Source organism: Pongo abelii, chromosome 10 (assembly GCF_028885655.2).
Source record: "Pongo abelii isolate AG06213 chromosome 10, NHGRI_mPonAbe1-v2.0_pri, whole genome shotgun sequence".
Classification (NCBI taxonomy): Eukaryota; Metazoa; Chordata; class Mammalia; order Primates; family Hominidae; genus Pongo; species Pongo abelii.
Genome location: NC_071995.2, coordinates 109,685,063 through 109,704,252, shown reverse-complemented (window position 1 = coordinate 109,704,252; position 19,190 = coordinate 109,685,063). Strand labels below are relative to the sequence as shown.

The 19,190-nt window shown below is 46.1% G+C and overlaps 2 protein-coding genes across 11 annotated transcripts in view; one reads left to right on the top strand and one right to left on the bottom strand.

Annotated features, from left to right (window-relative positions):
- The window catches only part of MYL2 (myosin light chain 2), a 44,177-nt gene extending 35,135 nt beyond the window's left edge, over positions 1 to 9,042 (top strand). For 2 of the 3 annotated variants that reach the window (XM_054528243.1, XM_024256813.2), the window contains 6 exons: positions 733 to 822; positions 4,134 to 4,209; positions 5,633 to 5,737; positions 6,596 to 6,674; positions 6,774 to 6,822; positions 8,712 to 9,042. In XM_054528243.1, coding sequence (XP_054384218.1) covers positions 733 to 822; positions 4,134 to 4,209; positions 5,633 to 5,737; positions 6,596 to 6,674; positions 6,774 to 6,822; positions 8,712 to 8,810 — 498 coding nt within the window. In that variant the 3' untranslated portion in view covers positions 8,811 to 9,042. Of the gene's footprint in view, positions 1 to 732; positions 823 to 1,849; positions 1,870 to 3,615; positions 3,698 to 4,133; positions 4,210 to 5,632; positions 5,738 to 6,595; positions 6,675 to 6,773; positions 6,823 to 8,711 lie in introns of those variants that run through there. The other variant, XM_054528244.1, reaches the window with a different exon arrangement.
- A 3,329-nt stretch (positions 9,043 to 12,371) lies between these two features.
- Positions 12,372 to 19,190, bottom strand: part of CCDC63 (coiled-coil domain containing 63) — a 63,274-nt gene continuing 56,455 nt past the window's right edge. For all 8 annotated transcript variants that reach the window (XM_054528237.1, XM_054528239.1, XM_054528240.2 and 5 more), the window contains 2 exons: positions 15,673 to 15,876; positions 12,372 to 12,576 (listed from right to left, as the gene is read on the bottom strand). In XM_054528237.1, coding sequence (XP_054384212.1) covers positions 12,431 to 12,576; positions 15,673 to 15,876 — 350 coding nt within the window. In that variant the 3' untranslated portion in view covers positions 12,372 to 12,430. The remainder of the gene's footprint in view (positions 12,577 to 15,672; positions 15,877 to 19,190) is intronic.

Genomic DNA, 19,190 nt, shown 5'->3' with positions numbered 1-19,190 from the left:
CTCTGAGCCTCAGTTGCCTCCCCTGTAAAATGGGGATGATAATAATAGTATCCACTTGACAGAGTGGTTATGAGAATTAAATAATAATACATATGTAGAGTATTGAAGCATTTGCTGTTATTAAAAGTCAGAGAGAAGTGGGGTGGGGAAGAAAGGTCAACTCGCTCTTCTCTGCCCTGTTGACGTGGTGCAAGGACAGAGCATTCAGAGAGGAGGTTTTGCTGCCATTTAGATCAAGGGAAAATTGTGGGGTGTGGGGCACAGTTGGGTTTTAACAGCTTGAAGAACTGTCATTTCATCTTGGCATTCATCATGGCTTAGTGAGCCTGACTTTTTCTTTCCCTCCAATCAATTCTCCTTCTGTGCATTACTGAGCTTTTTGTGAAATGCATCAGAACAAAAGCGGCTGGATCCTGCAGGGGTGATCTGAAGGTGTGGCCTCCATCCCCAGGGACACACCTGTGGCTTCTCCTAGTTGGTGAAGGAGCCACTGCAAGATGCACAAACGCTTACGATCCACTGGGACCGGAGGACTCTGGAGAAACTTCATATCGTGTCCTTTGCTCCCTCCAGCATCACCATTTTGAGACCTGAGTGTGGATGCTGTACCCACATTTCACAGATGGGCAGCTGAGCCCTGCAACAGAGATGAACTCACCCAGAGTAGGGACCTGACCTAGTTTTATGACCCCCAGCCTCTCACTCTTTTAATCGATGCTTTTTTTCCCCCAGGCACCTAAGAAAGCAAAGAAGAGAACGGGGGGCGCCAACTCCAACGTGTTCTCCATGTTCGAACAGACCCAAATCCAGGAATTTAAGGAGGTGGGTGCAGCTATTGAATCATCCGCCTGGATGGAAATCCCACCCGTGAGGGAGAACCTTCCTTTTGTTCCATATTCCCAGCAGGGACCTTTCATTAGATGCCTCTATCCTCCAAACAATCCCAAATTCGGCCTGAACGGATATGTGAATTTTTAAAAGAAACTATTTTTAATATCTTCACTGATTATCAAAGTAAAACATATTCCTTGTTGAAAAATGTCAGAAAATTTTTCAGAAGAGCACAAAAAAGGAAATAAAAAGTACCTACAATTCTATTACCCAGAGATAATCAGTTCACATTTGAGTATATACCCTTCAAATCATTTTTGTTATCTATGTATATATTTATTAAACAAAATTATAATCTTCTGTGCCCACTGATTACACCTGCATTTTTTCGTTGAGAAATTCACCATTAACATTTCCTATCATGTATTTCAACCATTTCCTATTGTTAAATATGACATTCGTTTATAATGTTTTACTACTATAAGTAACACCTCTTTGCTCGTATCTCTGGTTATTTCTTGGGGGTAACTTCATAACAGCAGAACTGCTGGGTCAAAGGAACTTAAAACAACAACAACAAGAGAACTAAAAAGAGGCAGAACTGCTGGTCCGAATTGCCCCCCAAAATCACAGCACTAATTCCTATGCCCAGCAGCCTCGTGCCTTTCCCCACATTTCCATCAACACTGGGTATTAATAGTCACAATTTTTTTTTGCCAGTCTGAGAGGTGAAAAGCAGTATCTTCTGGGTTTTACATTTTACAGTCTTTGATTATTAACCACCAGCCCCGTTTGAAACCCCATCGCATTTGATGGCAATGGACCTTATGAAGAGAACCCAAGTACCAATTAGGCCAAACTGCACACGGGCTTGGATGGACAGGCTCAGAATTTATTTTCCAGCCGTCACGAGGGCTCACACTGACTCATCCACATTCCCACCTGGCTTTCCAGAGGGAACTATGCTAAAATGATGCTAAAGAGACCAGACTGCTTTCTTTTTGTGTGTGTGTGACAGAGTCTCGCTCTGTCACCCAGGCTAGAGTGCGGTAGCACAACCACGGCTCCCTGCAGCATCAACCTCCCAGATTAATCAATCCTCCCACCTCAGCCTCCTGAGTAGCTGGGACCACAGGTACACACCACCATGCCCAGCTAATTTTTGTGATTTTTGTAAAGATTGAGTCCCCCTGTGTTGCCCAGGCTGGTCTCAAACTCCTGGGCTCGAGCAATTCTCCTGCCTTGACGTCCCAAAGTGCTGGGATTACAGGCATGAGCCACTACACCCTGCCCTAGTGTGCTTTATATCAAAGGGGAAACTATTTGGGGCTTCCAAACAGGAAATGAACAGTTGTACCTTTTGTCCTCACTAACATTCAGATTGCAGGAATGCCGTGTCCCATAGGGAAAGAGAAATTCCTGAGACAAGTGTCATATCTGACCTTGAGATAGTCACCTTCCAGGGAGAAAGCTACACTCGCCTCTTTTCCTAGCCTCCAGCATCAGCTGCCGGCAGTGTGGGCAGGGGATGCAAAGAACTCAAAACATGTAGCCAGGATTCTCCATTTGGTTTTGTTTGTTTGTTTGTTTGTTTGTTTGTCCGAGTAAATGGGATTACAGGTACTCACCACCATGCCTGGCTAATTTTTTTGTATTTTTACTAGAGACAGGGTTTCACTGTGTTGGCCAGGCTGGTCTCAAACTCCCGGCCTCAAGTGATCCTTCCGCCTCGGCCTCCAAAATGCTGGGATTACAGGCGTGAGCCACTGCACCTGACCTAAAGCTATAATTTTTTAAAAAGCTAAAAACTGGTGTCTCATCTGGCCTCCCCACTCCCTAGCCTGCCCTATCTATAAAATGGAACCAGTAATCTATCTCAGCTGACAGTCAGGGAGATTCTCAGAACTTTATAAATGCCCCAAGTATTTTACAAATGAGGAATCATGGGCCAGGCACAGTGGCTCATACCTGTAATCACAGCACTTTGGGAGGCCAAGGTGGGCAGATCACTTGAGGTCAGGAGGTTGAGACCAGCCTGGCCAACGTGGTGAAACCCTGACTCTACTAAACAAAAATAAGCTGGGCATTGGTGGTGCGCGTCTATACTCCCAGCTACTTGGGAGGCTGAGGCAGGAGAATCGCTTGAACCCGGGAGGCGGAGGTTACAGTGAGCCGAGATCGCACCACTGTACTGCAGCCTGGGTGACATAGCAAGACTTGTTCTCAAAAATAAATAAATAAATAAATAAATAGCTTTATAGAGTTATAATTTGCATGCCATAAAATTCGCCTTTTAAGTGTGCAGTTTGGTGGTTTGCAGTATACTCACAAAGTTGTGCAACAATCACCACTATCTACTTTCAGAATATTTCCATCACCCCAGAAAGAAACTCCATACCCATTAGCAGTCACTTCCTGCTCCTCCCTCTCCCACTAGCCCCTGGCAACCGCTAATCCATTTTCTGTCTCCATGAATTTCCTGTTCTGGACATTTCATAGAAATTGAGTCATACAATATGTGGTATTTGTGTCTGGCTTCTTTCACTTATGTTTTAAGCCTCATCCATGTTGTAACCTTTGTAGGAATTTCCCTCCTTTTTATGGTTGAATAATATTCCATTGTATGGACAGACCACATTTGGTTTATCCATTCATCAGTTGATGGACATGTAGGTTATTTTCACTTTTGGGCTACTGTGAACAATGCTGCTATACACATTTGTGTTCAGGTTTTTTTTGTTTTTGTTTTTGTTTTCCGAGATGGAGTCTTGCTCTGTCATCCAGGTTGGAGTGCAGTGGCATGATCTCAGCTCACTGCAAGCTCCGCCTCCTGGGTTCAAGCAATTCTTCTGCCTCAGCCTCCCAAGTAGCTAGGATTACAGGCATGCGACACCACGTCTGGCTAATTTTTGTATTTTTAATAGAGATGGAGTTTCACCATGTTGGCCAGGCTGGTCTTGAACTCCTGACCTCAAGTGACCCACCGGCCTAGGCCTCCCAAAGTGCTGGGATTACAGGCGTAAGCCACCGTACCCAGCCTTGTGTACAGGCGTTTATGTGGACATGTTTTCAATTCTCTTGGGTATATATCTAGCAGTGGAATGTCTGGGTCATATGATAACACGAGGCCTGACATTTTGAAGAAACTGTTGGATTATCTTCAATTGTTGACTTTTAATCTGAGGTCCTACAATGATCTTTGAAGATCCCAGAATCCACTCCTGCCAAGTCCTTGGCCCAGCCTCTTGGGCAACTCTGCCAGTTTCTCCCAGGCTGAGCTGCCAATCACTTCCTTTCCACAGGCCTTCACTATCATGGACCAGAACAGGGATGGCTTCATCGACAAGAACGATCTGAGAGACACCTTTGCTGCCCTTGGTATGTCACCCTCTCTAGCCCTGCATGAGGGTCTCTTTATCTCACATCCATGAGGAGCAGGAGGTGGGACCATCAGAAAAGCTCAAGATGGTGTCATTTCCCAAAGAAACAACTCCGCCACAACTGGTCTTTAAGACAAATTTCAGGGGATGGGAAAGAAGTGTTTAGTCTTTGAGTATCTTCAGATATCTTTTTTCTCTTGAAACAACTTTTTTGTGTGATTTTGAATGCAATGTCAGCTCACAACAGAAAATGGGGAAAAAATGCAGAAAAGTATAAAGGAGAAAATGACATCACCCAGAAGGTCATATTCCACTGTGAACATTCCAGTCTCTTTCCTCTAAGTCTTTCTAGACATGTCTGTTAGGTTTGGGTTTTAGTTTTTTAAATTATTGGAATCATTCTCTTTCAAATTCATCTTCTAAAATGTATCATCTCAACAGTGTGAGCATGAGTACATGGATTTTCTTCAAAATATACATGTCCAATCTGCTACCCACCACCACCACTTACTCCTGACCTTAGAACTCAGGGCAACCATACACAGCTGTGCAGACTGCACACTGAACAATTCTACAGGGAACTATTCACATTTGTAGTGAGTGTAGCTTTTTATACTTAAAACATACATTGGCTTAAAAAGTGACAGATTTTTCTTATTTGCACAAAGGTAGGCTTGTGGCAGGACTAGAGCAGGTAAATCAGAACCTCCAAGGCTGTGGGTTACAGCAAGTTTAACTTGAAAAAGTTCCCTCAGGTGATCCTGATCTGTCTCTCCCGCCTCCAACTGTGAAGGGCTAATTTACAATACGAGCCTTTCCCATTTGAGTGAAAAATGAAAATATCTGCAACAGATGTTCCAGGTTCTGAAGACACTATTTTAAATATAACGAACTGGGATTATGGTGGCTCACACCTGTAATCCCAGAACGTTGGGAGGCGTAGGCTGGAGGATCACTTGAACCCAGGACTTCGAGACCTGCCTGGGCAACATGACAAAACCCTGTCTGTCCAAAAAACTACAAAAATTAGCCAGGAACGGTGGCATGCACCTGCAATCCCAGCTACTTGGGAGGCTGAGGCACAAGAATCGCTTGAACCTGGGAGGTGGAGGTTATAGTGAATCGAGATTGTACCACTGCACTCCAGCCTGGGTGACAGAGCCAGACCCTGTCTCAAAGAAAAATAAATAAATAACGAACCCCTTCCCACATCAGATGTTAGGGTTGCTTCCCGTCATTTGGTTATTATAAATAACACTGTCAAGAATATCTTCTCAGATAAGATCTTTGCCTCCATCCACCCCATCTCTGATTATTTCTAGACTAGATTTCTTGAAGTGGAATCCCAGGAGCCAATGGCAGTGTCATAATGGCTCTTTCTCCCCAGCTTGGAGTCCCTGAGTGTGTGTTTCCTATCCTAGGGCGTGTGAACGTGAAAAACGAAGAAATTGATGAAATGATCAAGGAGGCTCCGGGTCCAATTAACTTTACTGTGTTCCTCACAATGTTTGGGGAGAAACTTAAGGGTAAGGTCGTGTGTGTGTGTGTGTGTGTGTGTGTGCATCTATGTTTCTTCGGGGGGGCTGGCAGAAGATGGTTAACTTTAAAAGAGATAAAGCACCATTGGAAAAAAATAATGAAAACAGCAACTTGGCTGGGCGCAGTGGCTGATGCCTGTAATCCCCAGCACTTTCAGAGGCCGAGGCGGGCAGATCACTTGAGGTCAGGAGTTCAAGACCAGCCTGGCCAACATGGTGAAATCCCATCTCTACTAAAAACACACAAAAAAATTAGCCGGGCATGGTGGTGTGCACCTGTAGTCCCAGGTACTCAGGAGGCTGAGGCAGGAGAATTCCTTGAACCGGGATGGCAGAGGTTGCAGTGAGCTGACATTGTGCCACTGCACTCCAGCCTGGGTAACAAGGTGAGACTCTGTCTCAAAATAAAACAAAACAAAACAAAAACACAGCAACTAACATTGCTCTAAGACTTAACCTAAGTCAGACCTCATGCTAACCACTTTATATGCATTACCCCACTTAATAGCAACTAGGAGGTATGCTCTATTCTTATCCCATTTACAGATGGGGAACTGAGACTAAGAGACAGAAAGTCACTTGTCTGAAGCCACACGGCTAGCAAATGCCAGGGTTAAGATTCGAATCCCAGGCTTTCGAATCTAGATGATGTTTGACCTTGGGTTCTCAGCCCTCTCTTTCGAAATACAGAGGCTCAGTGATCAGATGAAAGCAGGGTCTTTTTCCTCCATGCAAAGCAGCCTTGCTCTGGCCCCTTCATCTCTGGGGGAACTTGGGCCCTGCTGCCTGGGGTGCCAGTGGTTCCCAGCCACCCCCAGTACATGTAAGCCCTGTGTTCCGTTTCAGGAGCGGACGCTGAGGAAACCATTCTCAACGCATTCAAAGTGTTTGACCCTGAAGGCAAAGGGGTGCTGAAGGCTGATTAGTGAGTGGGGTCTGTGGGGAGGAGGGGCTTCCCTGCTTGCCCTCCTGCCCCCCTACACACACACAACTGACACCAACACCTGCTTTCCTCTCTCTGCAGTGTTCGGGACATGCTGACCACGCAGGCGGAGAGGTTTTCCAAGGAGGAGGTAATGGGGTCCTTCAAGCACTCCCTGCACCCCAGCTCCTGGGTTCTCCCTCCGGGGGGCTCCATCTCCCCATCTCGTCTAACGCATCCCTGACCCCACACTGACAGGGAACCAGCTATCATCTTCTGAGCCCTGGCCTCATTTCATTCTCTGCCACCCTATGAGGTAGGGACTAGCATAACCGCCATTTTGCAGATGGGCAAACTGAGACCCAGGGAAGTAAAGTCACTCGTCTAAAATAACAACAATCACACCTGTAATCCCAGCACTTTGGGAGGCCAAGGCAGGAGGATCACTTGAGGCCAGGAGTTTGAGACCAGCCTGGCCAACATGATGAAACCCTGTCTCTACTAAAAATACAAAAATTAGCTGGGCATGGTGGTGGACGCCTGTATTCCCAGCCACTCAGGAGGCTGAGGCATGGCACGAGAATCGCCTGAACCTGGGAGGCAGAGGTTGCAATGAGCTGAGATCACGCCACTGCAATCCAGTCTGGGCAACAGAGCAAGACTCCGTCACAAAAAGAAAATAACAACACTAATAGTAAATTCCAGGACCTAGATTCAAACCTGGGTCTGCGTGACTGCAGGTTCTGCCTTCCTCACGATGCATAGAGACCTGCTTAGAGCATGAAATTATTGTGGCGTGAAGGGCCGCCACATACTGTCATGTGAGTTGTGCACTGAACAACTCTTCTAGATGTCAGTTTCATAAAAGTCATCAGACTGTGTATTTGTTGCAACAGCTTTCCAGAACTGGCAGTAAAGTGTCTGGTAATAATTGTTTTTTAAACTCAGGTGGTGCGGTAGTGAGTTTGGTAGAAGGGGCACTTTTGCTAATTTGCCAAAGCTTCTGTATGAGCAAGCAATGGTGCTCTCAACCTTATTAGTGAACTTTAATAAGTCAATTTTAAATGCCCCCCTCATAGCCTTACAGGCCTGTTTCCATCAAGTTCCACATTTTACTAAAAATTGTATGTAGATTTCCCTCCCCCAAAATTCAAGCAGCTAAAAGGGCTGCCTTCACCTTCCACCTGCTGTGCGCTTTGAACAAGCTCCTTAACCTCACTGCACCTCAATTTCCTCATGTGTAAAGTGGGAATAATAATAGAAGCTCCCTCATAGGAGATTGAGAGGATTCTACATGTTAATGTGGGGAAAGTGTGAACTTGTGGCAAGGGCAATACAAGTGCTAGCTATGAATAGCCAGTATGTTTTTTTTTAAAAAAAAATAACTAGCCAATGCTTTTTAAATGGGGAAATTTTGTGTAAAAACAAAAATCTAGATTTCTGACACCCTGGTCCCTGTGGCCACCTTCATGTCATCTTTTTAGATGGCCACGTGTCTCCATTTAGCCACAGGACCTATCCTGCTCCCTTACATAACCTGCCTGGCTCCTTGGAACCCTTGAGTTTGTGATCCCAGTGGAAGGCTGGGTTTCCAGGGACATCTCTGCATGATGTTTACTTGGGAGGGCCCTTGGGGTCAGGGAAGAAAGAACAGGGAAGGGCAAGGAAGGAAAAGTGCATGAAGGAAGAAGTTGAGCCAAGATTCAGGACCAAAGATCGGCACCGCTGACTCCCCAGGGAGGGGGCTTATTGGACAGCTCTCCTGAGAGGTACCAAGTTGGGCGAGATGGCCACGCCTTTATACCCCAATACACACCAATCCCATCCGCTGGCTGTGGGCTGCCCCAGAAAGGGCATGACCTTGGGCGAGGGGGCCCTGCAGCAGCTGGGGAAGTCCTTCCCCAGAGGACCCTCTGAGTGGCCCATGTTCCCATCCCCCACCCCCCGTTACCCGTTCACTCAGGCCCCGCCCACAGCCCCCCACCCTCTGTCTCAGTTCCCCTCCCCTCGTCCTTAGCACGTCTTCCTGGCTCATTGCAGGTTGAACAGATGTTCGCTGCCTTCCCCCCTGACGTGACTGGCAACTTGGACTACAAGAACCTGGTGCACATCATCACCCACGGAGAAGAGAAGGACTAGGAGGGGGCTCGCTGCTGCGCCCTGGGCTCGTCTTTGCAGAGTGGTCCCTGCCCTCATCTCTCTCCCCCGAGTACCGCCTCTGTCCCCACCTTGTCTGTTAGCCGTGTGGCTGCCCCATTTATCCACCTCCATCTTCTTTGCAGCCTGGGTGGCTATGGATACTTCATGGCCGCACATCCTACAGATGGAAATCCATCCAGAGGCCATGTTCCAATAAACAGGAGGTCGTGTATTTGGTCACGACATTTCTCTGACAGACAGTGCCTTGCGTAAGGAAGGCAAAGGCAGATGAGCTAGTGACGGCCTTGCAGTCATTATTATTGAATCTTGGTGACTATTTAAGGTAGATCTATTCAGTCACTCAGAACTGTTTCTATCAAGGATCACGTTTTACTGGAATGTTACCTGGATGACCAAAGCCCTCTCTTCCAAAGAGCTCAAGCATTTAGAGGGCCTTGCTTCCATGACATCTTTCCCTTGAGATGCCATTGGAATGCCTCTCCTGCCAGTGACAGTGACAAGAAGGAAGCAGCCTGACACATGGTAGGAACATAGCTCGTTCAACAGTAATCACACCTGCTAATCCTAAGAGGGTGATTTCTAGTTTCAGATAAAGTAGAAGTTGTCTGTACTTCTTCCCTAGCAAACTGGGGGAGTGGTACTGACTTCTGTCTCTGTCTGGGGCCCAAGCCTGGATGTGAGTTGACCCTTGATTTTGAGTGACCACAGTCACGGTTGAAGCATTCAGGTCTATTATGGCTGCAAGAGTCCCAATGTAAGAAACAAATAGGGCCAGGTGTGATGGCTCACGCCTGTGATGCCAGCGCTTTGAGAGGCTGAGGCAGGAGGATCACTTGAGCCCAAAAGTTTGAGACCAGCCTAGGCAACATAGTGAGATCCAATCTCTACAAAAAATAAATAGCCAGGCATGGTGGTGTGCACCTGTGGTCTCAGCTACCCAGGAGGCTGAGGTGGGAGGATCGCTTGAGCCCAGGAGGTCGAGGCTGCAGTGAACTGCACTCCAGCCTGCGTGGCAGAGTGAGACTCTGTCTCTCAGAAAAGGAAAAAAAAAAAGAGGTTCAAATAACTAAGAAGTCCAAGGGCTTCAGGCACAATTGCATCCAGGAGCCCAGGCAGTGCCCTCAGAGGCTGGGGAGGCCTCTGTTTTCTGTCACATTGCTCTGCTCTCAGCAGTGGCAAAATAATTGAGCAGCTCCTGCCCCTTTTCCAGCCCCTCAGCAATCCTAGAAGAGCATACTCCTCTCTCTTCCAGCTCCATACAAACATCAGAACAGGGCCTCGTGGGATCCCTCTGGGGCACCTGACACCCCTGAGCCAATCACCATAGACTGGCAAGGGCAGTGCTCTGATGGACAGGCCTGGCTCAACTGATCAGCCCTGTGCTGGGGTTGAAATCAGAGTCCTCCTGAACCATACGGCCTGGAGACGGGAGGGAAGATTTCCCCGGAGGAAAACCTGAGAAGAAGCAGGGAGTGGACTTCGGGCACTTCAAGTTTTTAAGAAAATCCCAAGAACCCTCCCAGCACTTTGGGAGGTCGAGTCAGGTGGATCGCTTGAGGTCAGGAGTTCGAGACCAGCCTGGCCAAAATGGCAAAACCCCGTCTCTACTAAGAATACAAAAAGTAACCGGGCATGGTGGCACATGCCTGTAATCCCAGCTACTCAGTAGGCTGAGGCAAGAGAATCACTTGAACCCGGGAGGCGGAGGTTGCAGTGAGCTGAGATCACACCACTCACTGAGCCGAGATCACTCCAGCCTAGGCGACAGAGCCAAACTCCGTCTCGGAAAAAAAAAAAAAAAAGAGAGAGAGAGAGAATCCTAAGAACTCAAGAACCCAGGACACAGCCCAAGTCAATGATGTGATGGGAAGAAGCTGAGATGTGGTAAGGGGGTGCAGCTGGCATCACAGTGAAGGCAGGAGGGCCCAGGAGGCCAGAGGAGCCACAGTTAGGGCCAGTCCTCAAGGCTTGACAATGACGACAGTGGGAGGAGCTCAGGGCTGAGCCATTAACAAGACGAATGAAACTGTCCCCTGGCTGCAGAGACCTGGGGCCCCTTTCAAAGCAGGCTGTGTGGGCAGGGACCCAGGAGAGCCACGGCCCCACCCCCATGACCCAGGACACCCCACACCCTGTGGTGACCCTCGCCCCTCACAGCCTCCCTGCACTCCAGAGTCAGTCCAGGCCGAGAGCCTCATACCCGGGCACCTGTGGTCAGAGATGCAGTCCGGCACCAAGAAGGCAGGACTCAGGACACTCCAGGGCAGTGCGTGGTTCTGGGCAAGACACCCTGGACTCAGCTCCGCAGTGACATGCTCACCCATGACAGACACTCGTAGAGACAGAGACATGCAGAGACACACAGAGAGATACAGAGATGCACACAGATACACAGTGAGCTGAGATCACACCACTCACTGAGCTGAGATCACTACAGCCTGGGCGACAGAGCCAAACTCCGGCTCAAAAAAAAAAAAGAGAATCCCAAGAACAGGTACAGACATGCAGAGATGCACAGAACACACAGAGACAGAGACACAGGGACATACAGAGATGCATGCAGAGATACAGAGACACACACAGATACAGACACGCAGAGACATACAGAGACACACACAGAGACACAGAGATGCACACAGATACAGACACGCAGAGACACAGAGAGAGAGACACAGAAACATACAGAGACACACACAGAGACACACAGATAGGGACACACAGAGACACACACAGAGACACACAGAGAGACACAGAAACATACAGAGACACACACAGAGACACACAGATAGGGACACACAGAGACACACAGAGACACATAGATAGGAACACACAGAGACATACAGAGACACACAGAGACAGAGACACAGAGACATACGGAGATGCACACAGATACAGACACGCAGAGACACACACGAACACACAGAGATATGCAGAGACACACACGAACACACAGAGATATACAGAGACACACACAGGTGCAGACACGCAGAGACACACAGAGACAGAGACACAGAGACATATGGAGATGCACACAGATACTGAGACACACACGGGTACACACACACGGACACACAGACACAGAGACACACTCAGATACACAAAGAGACATACACAGACATATATACAGACACACAGATACAAACACACAGAGACACAGACACTCAGAAACACAGATATACACACACGTACACAGACACACCCAGAGAAGCAGATCTAGCACGCCCCCAGCTCCCACTTCCCATTTGCAAGTGTTTGCCACACCTCAGGTGGCCAGCGGCGTCTCAGTATCCACACTTTGGCTCCAGCATGGCCCCTCCCCCAGGCTAGTGTCTGTTACATCCGGTGGACCGCATCTGCATCCGTGTCTCTGCATATCTGGGGGTGGCCTGTGCTGGTCTCCAGCTCAGAGGTTTCCAGGGGCCTTGATGGACTCACATGGTTCCCACCCCGTTCCCACTTTTACTTCTCGCTTCTCGGCCCCAGCCCAGAGGTGGCCCCAGCACCCAAAGCCCTTAGTAATGCATGTGACAGGCATGAGGCTACAGAACAAAACATTTATTCTTTTGGTTATGGTGCAAAGGTGGCCCCATCCATGTACCTCACATGGTTACTTTCTTCCTGGACCTGAAGTCATCCACCTTTTCAGGCAGGCTGTCTCCGTGCACTTCCTTACTCCGATTCTCCTTCAGGATATAATTGTCGAGAACCAGCTGCCGAAGGCTGCTGTGGTCCAGGGGCTGTTCCACTGCACCAAGATCAGATTTGTGTGAGGTGCTGGGAAATCAAACCCAGGGCTGGGGCTAAGCCTGGTTTGGCGTCCCTCCATAGCATTGGGGAGTGGAGCATGGAAATTCTCAGGTTTCAAGGAGGAGGAGAATGAACAGAAATATACTTCTTGGGACTGCCCAGACGATGACTAGTTTTCCTCCCAGACAAGGATGTGAAGAATGTCTGGTTTAATGTTAAGGAGTTAGGGCCACCATGTGCAGTTGTTCAGGATGTGCACTGCACAAGGACACCTGAGGAGAGGGGTAGATGGATGGGCTGAAATCCAGCCCCCACTTGATTGCTGAGCCATAGCTACCCAGAAGGGACACCTTTTTCTAATTAATCTACCCAGAAGTGGCCCTTCTAATTCACACCTGTAGGCCATAGAGGCCAGTGGGCTGGGAGAACCTAATATTCATCAACATTCCCTTGAACAGATGTGAAGACAGTATCTGTACATTTCTGACCTTGTGAGGACAACTTAACCAGCAGCTCGGCCCACCTCTCCCCCCAACCTTTTAGAAACTGAAAGGGCGGTGGAAGTTGTGCTGAGATGGGTGACATCTGACCTAGCTTTCACTCCTGCCGCGTTTCAGTCTCCTCAGCTGAAACACACAGGATCTCTGTGTGTGCGTGTGTATGCATGTGTTGTGTGTGTGTGTGTGTGCACATGTGCTTGTTGGGGGTCTCTCCCTTCATCCTTGGCACACTTGAAATGCTGCTCACAGAAATGGGGGCAGCTTTTAAAAAATTGATTTTTTTCTCTACTTACTAAAGTCATGCAAGGTCATTGTAAGAGAAAATTTCAAACAATACAGAATTGTTTAACTTAGAAATGCAATATTATTTGCAAACCACCCTCCAGAATTATTCACTGTAACAGGTGGCTTATACACCTCTGTTTGGTTTTTTATGCATAATCTAGAAACCTTCCTCCTTCCCTTTCTCTCATTGCCCCTCCCTCCTCCTCCTCCTCCTTCTCCTCCTCTTCCTACCTCTGAGCCTTCCTCCCTCTGTCCCTCTCCCTCCCCCTCTCTCACATGTCTTATATCTCTTATTACGTATCAGGGTTGTGAAGTGCTGTCCTGTTCATTGTGAGATTTTTAGCAGCATCCTTGGCCACTAGATGACAGCAGCACCATCACTTTCAGTTGTGACAACCAAAAATGTCTTCAGATATTGCCAAATGTCCCATAAAGGGTAAATTACCCCTGACTGAGGACTACTGGCAAAAAAAAAGTATATATATATATAATAATATAATATTATATATATATAATATATATATTATATTATTATATATATAATATATATTATATTATTATATATAATATATATATTATATATATAATATATATATTATATTATATATAATATATATATTATATATATAATATATATATTATATTATATAATAATATATATATTATATTATTATATATAATAATATATTAATATATATATTAATATAATATATATAATATATTAATATATATAATAATATTATATATTATTATATATATAATATATATTATATATAATATATATATTATATATATAATAATATATAATATTATTATATATATTAATATATTATATATATTATATTAATATATTATATATAATATATATATTATATATATAATAATATATAATATATGTATTATATATATTATATATAATATATATTATATTATTATATATTATATATATTATATTATATATAATATATATTATATTATATATATAATATATATATTATTATATATAATATATATATTATATTATTATATATTATATATATTATATTATTATATAATATATATTATATTATATAATAATATAATATATATAATATATAATAATATAATAATATAATATATAATTAATATAATATATAATATATAATATATTATATATTATATATTATATATATTATATATAATATATCTATTATATATAATAGATATACACACACATACACATACATATATACACATATACACACATGCACATATATATACACTCACGTGTGTGTGTACACACACGTGTGTGCCTGTGTATTGCATGCATATGTAGAGAATGTTTTTAGAAAGATGGGATTATACAATACAGTACTTCTCAGGATGCCCAGACAATTGTCGTGCAACTGACTGTTTTCCCTTTTTGTCTTAATATCAAGGGCATCTTCCTAGTCTCTTCATATTGGCCCCATGCCTTATTTTTGGGGCTGCTTAGAATTCCACTGCATGGGTGGATGAGCTGGACCTTACAATAACCAGTCTCTAAGGGGTGGGCATTATATTTGTTTCCAGTTTGGGGATGCAGTGAACAGCCTCCACTCCTCCACCTTTCATCTTCCACCCTTGAGTAGTCCTTCTGGAAGGATCGGTTCCCATATATGTGGCCAAACTGCTCTCCAAAAAGCAGGTGAGGTCAATTTGATTCCCACCTTCAGAGCAAAGGCCTGGCTCCCTGCATGAGGGGGATGAGTGAGTTTCCACCTTGGAAAAGAAGGAAGATCAATGGGCCAGTGTTGGAAGAGCCACAGTTGACCATTTCGCTTCTGGCATGGACCAGGTTGAAGCTGCTTCAACCGTGGGGTTAGGGGACAAAAATGGGGAGGGGCCAAGGATGGGTCCTGGAGGCACAATGGTTCAGGGAAAGGGAGGTCATAGGTGAGTGAGACTCAGGAGCATAGATAGGGTGAGCATGAGACACAGAGTCTGGGAACTCTGTTTACCCATAACTTGCCAACTTGTAAGCTTTTGATATTTTAAGGTTCATTTTAAATGATCAAAAGGTAGTTTTGACTTTTAAAAATATCCAAAATAACTAAACTTCAGGATCTGTGTCACCCTAGCATCATAGAAAGAAAAGTCCCTAAGCAAATGACACCAAGTGACCACAGCCAAGATGGCACCCAAGGAAACTGGCGGGCCACAGGGCTCATAAAGAGAGGAAACTGAGGCTCAATACTGCAGACCCTCTCGGGCACCTGGACATGGTCTCCCCAGACCTGAAGGCACAGGTTCCCTAGTAACCTGTGCAGACTGAGAGAGAGAGAACTCACCATCATCCAACCTGTCGCTGAAGGGGTCAGCCCCCAGCACTGGGGGGATGACTTTGATGGGTTCTGGGGGCTTGAGGAGGGCAGAGCCACCCCAGAAAGGGTTGACGAAGGGTGGCGGGATCTCAGCCTCTGCCCCTTCCACTTCCTGGATGCGCTTGTAGGTCTCCAACAGCAGTAGGTCGTTGGTCTTCTTTTCAATGATGGCTGGAGAACAAGAAGCAGGACCAAGATGGCTGCCAAGAGACCGGGGCCTGGGGGCGCTGTGGGTAGTGCCCCCACTGCAGAGGGCGGGGAGGAGCAGGAAGTACAGGAGGTGCGGGATCTGGGCTCTGACAAGGACAAGGCTTTCTCCTGGGTGTCACCATGCATTCTCAACAGGACAACATCACTCCTCACCCTTAGAGGCTGAAATTTGGTTCTTGAGAGAAAAATAATTGACCTTTTTTTTTTTAAGACAAGGTCTGGCTCTGCTGCCCAGGCTGGAGTGCAGTGGCGTGATCTCGGCTCACTGCGACCTCAAACTCCCAGGTTCAAGTGATTCTCCTGCTTCAGCCTCCCAAGTAGCTGCAACCAAAGACACATGACACCGTGACCAGCTAATTTTTGTATTTTTTGTAGACACCGTGTCTGGCTGATCTTGAACTCCTAGGCTCAAGTGATCCTTCCGCATCGGCCTCCCAAAGTGCTGGGATTACAGGCGTGAGCCATCGTGCCTGGCCTCTGACTTCTTAATGTATACAACACAGATACGCACAGGACATAAGCAGACATACAGTATCTCAACAATATTAAAATACTACATTCACAAGGAGGGCAACTAGGAAAATATGTATAGAGAGGCTCCTTAGCAGGATGATAATGAAAAGAAGGTTGAGAAACACCAGGTTACACTAAAAATTGGGAGCCCCACCTTAAACCCCTGGCTTGCCCCAGTGTTCTCTGTTTCAAGTCTCCAGGCCTTTGCTTATGCTGTTCCTTCTGCCAGAATGCCTTTCCCTACACACTTCCTGAATAACCCCCTAGAGGTGTTTTAAAACTCAGGTCAGGCCTCGCCACGTGCAGGAATGCTTCCCTGGCCTGCCTCATTCGGGGGACATCCCCTTGCACTGTAGCTCCATAGCCCCATGCAGTCACAAGAGCATTCATTCATTCATTCATTCATTTATTCATTCATTCATTTGCAAATGATTACTCAAAGTCTACCACGCCATGCACCGTGCTAGACGCTAAGGATGCAATGGAGGAAAAACAAAACAATGACAACACTAACAACAAAAATACAGCCCTTGCCCTACCAGAGCTTCAGTATGTATGGAGGCATAGATAGAAAGTCAAGTTCAACAATTGAACTGATCACTACAGGCAGCCCTCGCCATCCCGATGTTCATTATCTGATTCAATAACTACTGGATTTGGGTATGTTTTTTGAATAAACCTCACACTATACAGACTGCTGCTATTCTATCTGAAAATCAGGGATCAAAAATATTCCCATCCAGGCCGGGCACAATGGCTCACGCCTGTAATCCCAGCACTTTGGGAGGCTGAGGCAGGTGGATCACTTGAGGTCAGGAGCTCAAGACCAGCCTGGCCAACATGGTGAAACCCAGTCTTACTAAAAAACAAAAATTAGGCCAGGTGCAGTGGCTCACACCTGTAACCCCAGCACTCTGGGAGGCCAAGGCAGGTAGATCACTTGAGGTCAGGAGTTCGAGACCAGCCTGGCCAACATGGTGAAACCCCATCTCTACTGAAAATACAAAAACTAGCTGGATGTGGTTGCTCAGGCCTATAGTCCCAGCTACACGGGAGGCTGAGGCAGGAGAATCACTTGAACCTGGGAGGCGGAGGTTGCAGTGAGCCAAGATGGTATCACTGCACTCCAGCCTGGGTGACAGAGCGAGACTCCATCTCAAAAAAAAAAAAAATTAGCTGGGCGTGGTGTCGGGCACCTGTAATCCCAGCTACTCAGGAGGCTGAGGCAGAGGAATCACTCGAACCCGGGAGGAAGAGGTTGCAGTGAGGCAAGGTTGTGCCACTGCACGTCCACCTGGGCAACAGAGTAAGACTCTGTCTCAAAAAATAATAAATAAATAAATAAATACTGGCATCCAAAATTTGCTATCATATCTCAGGAACCACATAGATTCAGACATTGAAAGCAACCTGTCCATAGAGACAAATTGGGTGAATGCTAAATACTAGGACTGCGGTGAGAGGGAATAATAGTGGTGGGAGGGAGTGGGGGGCAGCTTCAGATGGGTGGGAACAGGGCAGCTTCAGTGCAGGGAGGACAATGAAACTGAGATCTGAGAATGTGAAGGAACTGGGCGTGGGACAGGTCTTCCAGGAACAGCCTGTGCAAAGGCCCCGAGGTAGGAACAAGATGCAGGAGCAGCAATGGATTTGGAAGGATTGAGAGGAGGATAGTGTGGTTACAGGTGAGCCAGGGACAGAGCAGGACAAGAGGAGATGAGAAATGTAAGCAAGACCAGGCTAGAAAGAACCTGATAGGCTGTGTGCAGAAAAAAGTCAACACAGCAGGGTGAGGCTCTCTCCTCTGAAAGCCTTGCTGACCAGGTCAGGCTTGGGCTGGCATCCGGGAACCTGGATTTCAGCAGGGTTCCCAACACCATTAACTGATAAGAGTGGCTCGCCTGAATGGATAAAGAAAATGTGGTGGCTGGGCGTGGTGGCTCACACCTGTAATCCCAGCACTTTGGGAAGCCAAGGCAGGTGGATCACCTGAGGTCAGGAGTTTGAGACCAGCCTGGCCAACGTGGTGAAACCCCATCTCTATTAAACATACAAAAATTAGCCGGGCATGGTGGTGGGCGCCTATAATCCCAGCTACTTAGGAAGCTGAGACAGGAGAATAACTTGAACCCAGGAGGCAGAGGTTGCAGTGAGCCAAGATCATCCAGCCTGGGTGATGAGAGCGAAATTCCATCAAAGGAAGGAAGGAAGGAAGGAAGGAAGGAGAAAGAAAGAAAATGTGGTACATATACATGATGTATATGTACAAAAAAAGAATGAGATCCTGACATTTGCAACAACATGGATGGAACTGGGGGTCATTATGTTAAGTGAAATAAGCCAGGCACAGAAAGACAAACTTCACATGCCCTCACTTATTTGCAGGATGAAAAACAACGAACACATGGAGCTAGAGAGTGGAAGGATGGTTATCAGAGGCTGGGAAGGGCAGTGGCTGGTGGGAGGGAGGTGGGGATGGTTAATGAATACAAAAAAACAGAAAGAATGAGTAAGACTGGGCACAATGGCTCCTGCCTGTAATCCCAGCACTTTGGGAGGCCAAGGCAGCGGGATGACCTGAGTCCAGGGGTTCGAGGCCAACCTGGGCAACATGGCGAGCCCCCATATCTACAAAAAAATAATAAAAATAAATAGATAAAAGAATGCGTAAGAACTAGTATTTGATAGCATAACAGGGTGACTATTGTCAAAATAATTTAATTGTACATTTTAAAATAACTAAAGGAGTATAATTGAATTGT